This window comes from Vicia villosa, unplaced genomic scaffold (assembly GCF_029867415.1).
Source record: "Vicia villosa cultivar HV-30 ecotype Madison, WI unplaced genomic scaffold, Vvil1.0 ctg.000645F_1_1, whole genome shotgun sequence".
Classification (NCBI taxonomy): Eukaryota; Viridiplantae; Streptophyta; class Magnoliopsida; order Fabales; family Fabaceae; genus Vicia; species Vicia villosa.
This window is the reverse complement of record NW_026705289.1, coordinates 278985-288649: the sequence shown is the minus strand read 5'-3', so window position 1 is coordinate 288649 and position 9665 is coordinate 278985. Positions and strand designations below refer to the sequence as shown.

Genomic DNA, 9665 nt, shown 5'->3' with positions numbered 1-9665 from the left:
TTGAAGAGTGTCTTCTATCTGTAATTGTTTATTGTGTTTGTGTATCACTGCTGTGATTGAGGGGGAGTGGAATGGAGATATTCCATATCTAGGTAGAACCTAGGTAGAAGGGTCATTGGGTAGTGATTAAGTGAGGAGTTGTAAACTGGGAGTTTAGCTCTGAATAGATACTGCTAATAGTGGACTTCATCCCTGGCTTGGTAGCCCGTAGAGTAGGTTGTTTGAACCGAACTAGGTAAATAACTCTGTCTGTTCTTTACTGTTTTGTGCTGTTTACTATTATTGTCTGTGATGTGTAATTGTGGATGTCATAACATCCAGTTTGACATCGAGCGTCTGTTACTAGAATTTTCAATTGACATTAGATTAGGCACCCTGCCTATTTACATCTGGGTGAGATCTAGGGATAGCAAAATTATGGTACTATGGAGAAGGAACTGTTAGTGTTTGGAAACAGACCACCTATCTTGGATGGATCTAACTATGACTACTGGAAACCTCGTATTGTAGCAGTCATTAAGTCAGTGGACAACAAGGCCTGGAGAGCTGTTGAAAGTGGATGGAAACATCCTAAGAAAATTCTGGTAAATGGAACCACTGTTCTAATCCCTGAAACTCAATGGAGAAAATCTGAAGAAGATTTAGCGTTGGGCAATTCCAAGGCCCTAAGTTCAATATTCAATGGTATCAACAAGAACATCTTCAGACTTGTGCAACACTGTGAGTTGGCTAAAGAAGCTTGGGATATTCTCAAAACAGCACATGAAGGTACGTCAAAGGTAAAGATGTCGAGACTTCAGTTACTTACCACTAAGTTTGAAAATCTCAAGATGAAAGAGGATGAAACCATTCATGAGTTTTACATGAATGTCCTAGAGATTTCAAACAACTCTGCATCCTTAGGTGAGAAAATGACTGAAGAAAAACTGGTAAGGAAGATTCTCAAATCACTGCCTAAGCGATTTGACATGAAGGTAACAGCCATAGAGGAAGCTCAAGACATCAGCAACATGAAGCTGGATGAACTTCTTGGTTCTCTTTAAACCTTTGAGTCAAGCATCTGTGAGCCTGTTGAAAAGAAGAACAAAAGCATTGCGTTTGTTACCAACACAGGTGATGATCCAAAAGAAAGCAATGGTGTAAGCGATGAGAATTTATAAGACGCCATAGCCATGCTTGGAAAACCCTTCAACAGACTTATTAAAAGAGTAGATCAGAAGTCCAGACCCAATGTCAAGAACACCTCCTATGACATCAGTCAGACATATGACTCAAGCAAAAGATTCAAAGCTGAAGAGAAGCCATATCTAGGGAAAGGGGTTCAATGACATGGATGTGAAGGATTCGGACACATTAGAGTTGAATGTCCTACCTACCACAAGGAGCAAAAGAAAGGACTGACTGTTACTTGGTCTGACGAAGAGTCAGATTCAGAAAAAGAAACTGCAAAGCATGTCACAGTTTCAACAAGAATCTATGAATCTGATGATGATTCTAGTGATGATGAGCTAACCTTTGATGAACTAGCTGCCTCGTACAAGAAGTTGTGTAGGGCGAATGCTTTTGCAAACAATTGGAGAAGCAAGAGGTGATTATAAGAGATCTAGAATCTGAAAAGATTAAACATCTTGCAACTATAGACTCCCTCAGTAATGAAGCAAGCATGTTGAACCAAAAACTTGATCAAATGACCAAGTCATTCAAAATGCTGAACAATGGATCTGATACTCTAGAAGGAATTCTGGAATCTAGACAAAGATCAGGAGACATGTCTGGAGTGGGATTCGTGGCTAAAGAGGAATTAATCTCTTGATTATGGAGGACAGAATCCAAGAAGTGTGTGACTAACCTGATGTAAATCCAAATGTCACAACATCGAGGAAACATAAAAAAGAGGCTACCAAAGAAAAGGTTTCAGAAGTGGAGGTGTCATCACTGTGGAAGATTTGGTCACATAAAGCCATTATGTTTCAGGCTATTTGGATATCCAGACCAAACTCAGAAAGTCAAACATAATCATGATACCTGTACCAGGAAACAATCTGGGATAGCTAAGAATGTTTCTCTAATAGCACATACGACTATAAGGATGCCAGCAGAAGAAGACTGATAACTTGATAGCGGTTGTTCAAATCATATGACCGGGAGAAAGAACTCTCTAGTAGATTTCAAATTGGAAGGAAACAACTATGTAACTCTTGGTGATGGAGATATAAGAGAAGTCAAAGGTGTTGGGAAGACCAAAGGGGTAAGTATACCTAATCTAAACAATGTTCTACTTGTACAAGGTTTAGCTGCAAACCTTATAAGCATCAGTCAGTTGTGTGATGAAGGATTCCATGCTAAGTTCACCAAAGATGAGTGTATCATCACAAATGAAGAAAATGAGGAAGTCATGAAGGGAGTTAGATCTAAGGATAATTGCTATCTATGGAAGCCTGACACTCCTGTCCACCCCTCTGACTACTCAATGATCAAGGAAGAATTGAAAATGTACCATCACGAATTTGATGAATCTTATGATTCTGATGAATCAGATAAAGAATCTTATATTGGTGATCTCACTATAAGTGAACTGTCTACTTGTTTTTCTGAGACCAGTATAATGAAGAGAAAAGCTGTTACCAAAAGTAAAAGGGTTGGTCCCTCAAAATCATGGAGCTGGGTCATTCCAAAGAAAAGAAAAGAGCGGGAAATTGTTGAACCTGAATCTGATGTTGAAGTAAGTGTCCCTGACATCCCATCAAGTAAGAAGCCTATAGCCAGTAAGCTTGCTGCTAGTATCCCTAATGTTCCCATTGATAATGTATCTTTCCACTATGCCTCTAGTGTCAGCAGATGGAAATATATTCTTCAAAAGAGTTTGGCTGTTGAACGGGAATGGCTCCTAATGCTCTTGAAAACAAGGAGGTCCTAGAACTGATTCAAGAAGCTGGACTGCTAAAAACTGTGTGCAATCTTCCCAAATGCTATGAGAAGCTGGTCAAAGAATTTGTGGTAAACCTATCTGAAGAGTGTGACAATAACAGAAGTGCATACTACAGAAAGTTGTTTGTAAGAGGTAAGTGTGTATCATTCTCTCCTTCTGTGATTAATAAATTCTTGGGAAGAATAGATGAAGTTCAAACTGAGCTGGAAGTGACAGACAACCAAGTTTGTCAAGTGATCACAGCCAAGCAGGTAAAAAGCTGGCCCATGAAAGAGAAACTAATTGCAAGTAAGCTGAGCATCAAGTATGCAATGCTTCACAAAATAGGAGCAGCTAATTAGGTTCCAACAAATCATAAGTCCACTATCTCAACTGTGCTTGGTAGATTTCTGTATGCTGTAGGAACAAAGGCAAAGTTTGATTATGGAGCATATATTTTTGACCAAACCATGAAGCATGCTGGAAGCTTCAGTATTAAGGGTCCAACTGCCTTTCCATCCCTCTTGAGTGGTATAATTCTGGATCAATATCCAAACATTCTCAACGAACATGATGTGGTGTGCAAGAGAGAAAGTCTGTTGGCTTTTCATTACAAACTGTTTAAAGGAAAGCATGTTCCAGACATTTTCATGACATCAACTAAAACTTCCAAATCTGAAGCATCAGTCAGTAAAGCAGAAGTCATAGCAATCCTAAAAGAGACTTGCAAAGAATTGGAAGCTAGAAAAATTTCTCTTGAACAAATGATACGAACTCTGGAAATGGATGAGAATGAGGAGTTTGCAGGTACAGAAGAGATAGAAGACAAAGATGATCAAGAAGTGGAGGAAGAAAGTGCTAGTCATGCTGATGACTCTGAGATAGAAAGTTCTTCAGACACCTCAGCTGGTTCTGACTCTGAGCAGTAATTGCAACTAGAGTCTAGTGTGTTTATTTTTTTTTGTTTTGTTTGTTCTGTAACATTTAGTTCCACCTGTTTTAATTTTTTTTTGGTCTGTTTTATTTTTGGACTTATTTAAACTCGTTAAGCGAGGAGAAGACACTTCTTTTGGCTTTGGCAACATTTGTGGACAAACAGGGGGAGAAAAGAATATGTGTCACCCCAGAACAACAAGACTGGTGGTTGTGTGTGATCAACAATTCTAATTGCTTATATTTGTGTTGATCTGTTTGTGCTTGTTCTACTCTTGTGGCTTATGCTTGTGCTACTCTCATGCACTGTCTGTTTTTGTCTCAGCACTGTGTGCATACTACTTATGTATGCTGATCTGTCTGAGCACTGTGTGCATACTGCTTATGTATGCTGATTGTTTGTATTAGCTTATGTTTGTTTTGACCATCCGCTGCAAGTGTTTCTCTGGTATGGTGTGACATGATGTTTTAGCCAAAAATTTGCCAAAGGGGGAGATTGAAGGTGCTTTGCATGTTGGTTGCTGTCATACCCCAAAATTTTCCCTCTTATAATTGTCTATGTCATTTTATTTCAAATAATTGACGTAGTGCAATCGGTAAGAATTTGAGGGCAAACGACGCACGACCGAAAGGTTTTCTATGGATTGACCAAGTGGATGGTACCCCAATTGCTTTTTTTGGCTAAAAACCTTTTGGTATTTGGCCAAATCAAGGTTATTCATATTTGGCCAAAAACCTTTTGGTATTTGGCCAAATCAAGGTTATTCATATTTGGCCAAAAACCTTTTGGTATTTGGCCAAATCAAGGTTATTCGTAATTTTGTCCATAATTTAATTTGCTAAAACCCAATTCTTTTCTTGTGTTATTATTATTACTATTACTAATATTCTTATTCTTATTATTATTTTATTTTTGCATTATTTTTGCAGGTACCTCCTTTGGCCAAAGGGGAGCAGGTGTCAATTCTTCCTTACACTTATTTGTTTGCTTCATTGCCCTTGAAAACCTTGGTAAAATCTCTTTTTTTAACCATTAACCCTAAAATATATATAATAGGTAGATGTTGTCCATTTTCATGAATTAGGGTTAGGATTTTATCACATTAATTTAGTTTTAGGCTAATAATTATTTTAGGCTAATTAATTTATTTTTAGGCTAATAATTATTTTTAGGCTAATTAATTTAATTTTAGATTTAATAATTTTAATTAATTTTTGGTTTAATAATTTTAAGTTAATTTTAGGTTTTTAATCAGGTTTAGCCTTAAACTTCAAAAACCATAGGTAAACCTTGGAATTTATCAATAAGTAAGAGCTGTAACGGTAGGTTTTAACCCTTAGGTTTTCCCATTAGTTTTTTTAACCCTTAGGTTTTCCCATTAGGTTTTAACCCTTAGGTTTTCCCATTAGGTTTTAACACTTAGGTTTTATTTATTTTTGTGGTAAAACTTGTTTATTTATTTATTTGCCATTTATTTTTGCCTTGCCTATTCTATTAATTGTGGTTAACTTTTTCCCCCATTTGGGGTTACCTTATTATTACGCTTATTATCATTTGTTTAATTTTGTATCTGCCCCAAAGCCATGTAATAGTTTCGGGTTTTATTTTTCTGCCTTCAAATTCCTGCCATTATTTTCCTGCCCACATGTGTTTATTGTAATAGTGTGGGACTTTATATTTTCTGCCTTTTAATTTCCGTATGATATTAACTACGTGGTTAGTAATCCTAGGTAGTTCAAGCCTGCTAATGAATTTAGTTTTCCTAATTACAAGATAAAATATCCAAACTGAATCACGTGATTGATGCACACACACACACCTTTAGGGTAACCCTTCTCGTTGCCTTGTTGCCTGTTGCCTTTATTTGTGAGAAATAGTCAAGTCCCTCGATTCCGAGGATACCTAAAGCAAATGTTGCCCTCAGTTCATTCATCATCATTTTTGTCCCTCGATGCTGCCTCAGAAATAAGATGATTGTCTCATTGCTAAGGTATCCTCGCCTGTTGCCTAAAGATTAAATGACTATTATATCCTTACCATAGACTACCTGCCCTCTTTATGGCATGGACTGTCTTATGGCGAATGATAAACCTCGATGACCCTTTACATCCAATGAAAGGACTTCCTACCCTCCTATGGTATGGATAGCTCTGAAAAGCTAAAAGAACAAATTTTAAAACATAGGGTAGTTGCTACTAATTGCTTGCTCTAAATTCAAAATCTTTTCCCACTCTTTTTCGAAATCGGATTCAAAAGGACTACGCTTATTTACAAGATAAATTTCTTATTCAAATTTCTATTCACACACTACTTTCCAAACAATTCAAACATTTTGAAAACAAAAAGTGAGCTAAGCAATTAAGAGCCCATGGATAACCATGGATACAAAGGATGCTTTAAACCTTCCCTTTGTATAACTTACCCCCCGAACTCAAAATCTTTTTAAAAAGTCTTTTCCTGTTCTTTTAGCCTTTCTATAAATTGGATAAAATAAAAGTCGGTGGCGACTCTTGCTTACCGCGACATTTGAAAAAGTTAGTTCTCCCACCTTATTAAAGAAGGGTTACCTTAAAGTTTAGGATCACTTAAATTTTTTCTATTGTTTGCTTTGCTTGCTTTATTTTTCAGGGTTGTTTTGGGAATTAACTGAAGGACGAATCCTATACCCGGATTCAAGTACACATAAGATAGGAATGGCATAGTCATGGAGACCTCTTTCACATATGTGGGAGATGAGTCAATATGAAGTTCACGCTTGAGTTAGGACTCCATAGATATATGCACACCTTTCTCAAATGAGGGAGGTCTATGTATGTAACTTTGGGTGCGCCGGAGCTTAAGGACCTTTAGTTACCTTTAACCCATCTTGGCCTTTAGGACGTAGTGGGGGGGCTACCCTTGACAAATGTTGAGGGCCTAGTCGCTAGCCGATACTACAACTCAGATAGGCTCTCTCTTAAAGTATCATTGCATGATGCGAATGCATCATGTCCGTGGGTGCTTTAGAGGGGCTGACAATTCTGAGTAACTGGTAGAACCCTGTTGCTGAAATCTCTTTATCCATAGAAGTACCTTTGGGGAAGGGTAGTTACCTGGTCAGACTCCATGCAAGCCTTTAAACCTAAGGACACTTGTGTGACTTGCTTGTGTGTGCTGCTAACCCTTTGACTTCCTTTCAGGTTTTTCTTGTAAGACTCGTTTGTCCTTACTACCTTACGTTTTGCCTAATGCATTGCACTTGCATAACATCATGACATCATAACATCATAACATAGCATGTTAACTAACCCTTTCAAGGATCTTAGGAATTTAGGGCGCACAATTTCAGGTGCCATTATCAAAGACTAAGTTCTCATCAAGGGGCAAGAGGATTTACTTTCCTCTAGCCAGACGTCTTCCAATTCAAAGACACAATACCTATCAAGGGGCAAGAGGATTTATTTTCCTCTAGCAATATACCTTCAAATTCAGAAGTACAAGTATCCCAAATCAGAGGCAATGACCCACTGGACATGGTGAGCTAGATTCTCAAAGAAGGACGTTCAAGGACGAAAGCCAAGATTCTTCAGACGAAGCTGTGACTGATTCAATGTCTAAATGTCGCAAACTAAATTTCCTAAAGATCCTTGAAAACATTGCATTTTCATTCATAACATTGCATAACAGGTTTCCATAACAGGTCTCTCATCTTCTCTCGCTGTTTATTTCAACACAAATATATCTTGGGCAATCAGTCAAAAATTTTCAGGCTCAGAATGCCCAGTTCCAAACCTTGATTCTGAATTTGTCCAAGGGGCAAGACGAACTAAGAATCTTGTTAACCAAGAAGCAGAAAGATCAGCGTAGGCAACAGGGTGGCCAACGTACTTGGAAATCCAAACCTAAAAGGTCATTGGCTCCATGGCACGTGCCATCGTCTCAAGCTTTGCAACACCTGCTCAATCGGAGTCTGATAACTCTACTGCCTTCATACTCTGCTCCAGCCAATCCTACTCCTGGGTACAAGTATAATGCAAGATGTGCTTATCATTCAAACAGTCCTGGTCATGATACTAAAGATTGTGGACCATTGAAGTATAGGATTCAAGACTTAATTGACGACAAGATCATTGACTTCAACTCACCTGAGAAGCCTCATATGGCTAATGCTATGTACAACCAGAAAGGTCGTAATGAACGCAACCTATCTGTTGAAGCAAATCCAAAACAACGAAGCAAGCCAGGTGCACCAAGGCGTCAGTTCACAAAGATCAATATGTCGTTAGCTCAGGTACTGCAACATCTGCTGAAGGCAAACTTGATTACTGTAAGGGATCCTCCTGTGAAGCCCAACACTTCCGCTCCTAGCTATAAGCCCAATGCGAGGTGCGCATATCATTCCAATAGCCCTGGACAGGATACAAATGATTGTTGGCCATTGAAGAACAAGATCCAAGATATGATTGATGCTCGGGAAATCAACCCTCCCAAGACTCCTGTAGTGATCACTGCTCCCATGCCTAATCACGACAAGACTGATTAATGTCTAGAAGGATGAACTTTTTAATCATTAGACTTATTTTCATGCCCAATTTTTATTCTGTCTGTTTAACATTCGACTTATGATAGACATTATCTGTTTTAATAATCATCATCAGTGCATTGCATATGTTTGTCTTGAATAAATTATTTCGCTATCACTCATTTAAATTGTATCTTTACTTTGCATATGTTTTGTGATATTCAACTCATGCTAAGCTATAAACCTTTTGAGGGAGGATGACAAAGACGATGCCGCAACCTCATACAGTGATGCTTTTGATCAGACTATGCTGACAATGTACAGGCATTGTTTCAATTCCTAAACAGTGGAGATATAAGGATGTTAATCCCTCATCAACCCCTTTAAGCCTAAGAAGTAGGAATTTTCTTTCACGTGCAAATCGAAACCCTTTAATCATAACCTGGGGCAGGGTAGTTATTCAGTTAACTTAATTATACAAGCCGTTGTTTACACTAATAATGATGGGTTCCCGTAACCGTTAAGTCACACAGTCAACATCTATCAAAAGGAAAAAAGAACTGTTAAGTTAAAACCTATGAAGGAGACTTACCAAAAATCGAAATATCCCGCTATCTGTAATCTCAAAATAAACAGTTCAGGCAAAAGTTAGGGACAACAAATTCAAAAAAGAGGTCACTGCAAATCCTCGACAAAAGAAAACATTACAAGAAAGGATGACTGTCTGTCTAAATAAGCTTTCAGTACTTTAACCATCATCAAATGTCAATGGTATGACTTCAAGCTCTGCTAAGACTTAAACACAAAGTTAACTGAGCATAGGATCAAAGAACGTCATGAAGATTGGGATGTGTACAAATAAACTTTGAGCCATTATCCTTTGTTTCTTAAACCGTGAACCAAGCCACGTTACAACCCTCGAAAGTCCTAACTGAAGCGTGGTTAGTTCGAAAGCATACTGTCACCAAAAAGGTATCCTGACTCCTGAAGGTTTACCAAAAATGTTGAGTTGATATTTCGTTCTTACAAACATCACGTTTTTACAAATATCACGCTTTTACATCTCCTATTTTAATATTTTTCAAAAAAACTCAAGACAGACATATGCATTGCATCTCATGAATTCATTATTAAACATATTCTGCTACATAATTTCAAATGTTAGCAACAGGAAGAATCTGCACAGAGTACGACTAATAACTAACAGTTATCCCGACAGACAAGATCACTCCAGAAGCAATGTATACAAGGGGCATGACATGCTTTGTCCAATAAATCTGGGGCAATTAAGTCAAGATTCCAAGAATCTCTCGAGAATGCCA

General features: G+C 37.9%; 1 protein-coding gene across 1 annotated transcript; it reads left to right on the top strand.

Annotated features, from left to right (window-relative positions):
- Nucleotides 1-2137: 2137 nt before the first annotated feature.
- LOC131630117 (uncharacterized) lies at nt 2138-3837 on the top strand. Its single transcript, XM_058900909.1, has 3 exons — nt 2138-2806; nt 2908-3217; nt 3332-3837. Exons 1-3 carry the CDS (start codon nt 2138-2140, stop codon nt 3835-3837), a joined length of 1485 nt encoding a protein of 494 aa, XP_058756892.1.
- The last annotated feature ends 5828 nt before the right edge of the window (nt 3838-9665 follow it).

Coding starts and splice junctions, on each gene's coding strand:
- LOC131630117 (XM_058900909.1), top strand. CDS start 2,138: ATGACCGGGAGAAAGAACTCTCTAGTAGATTTCAAATTGGAAGGAAAC. Junction 2,807..2,907: donor CTAATGTTCCCATTGATAAT/GTATCTTTCCAC, acceptor CTTGAAAACAAG/GAGGTCCTAGAACTGATTCA. Junction 3,218..3,331: donor GAAAGAGAAACTAATTGCAA/GTAAGCTGAGCA, acceptor TGTATGCTGTAG/GAACAAAGGCAAAGTTTGAT.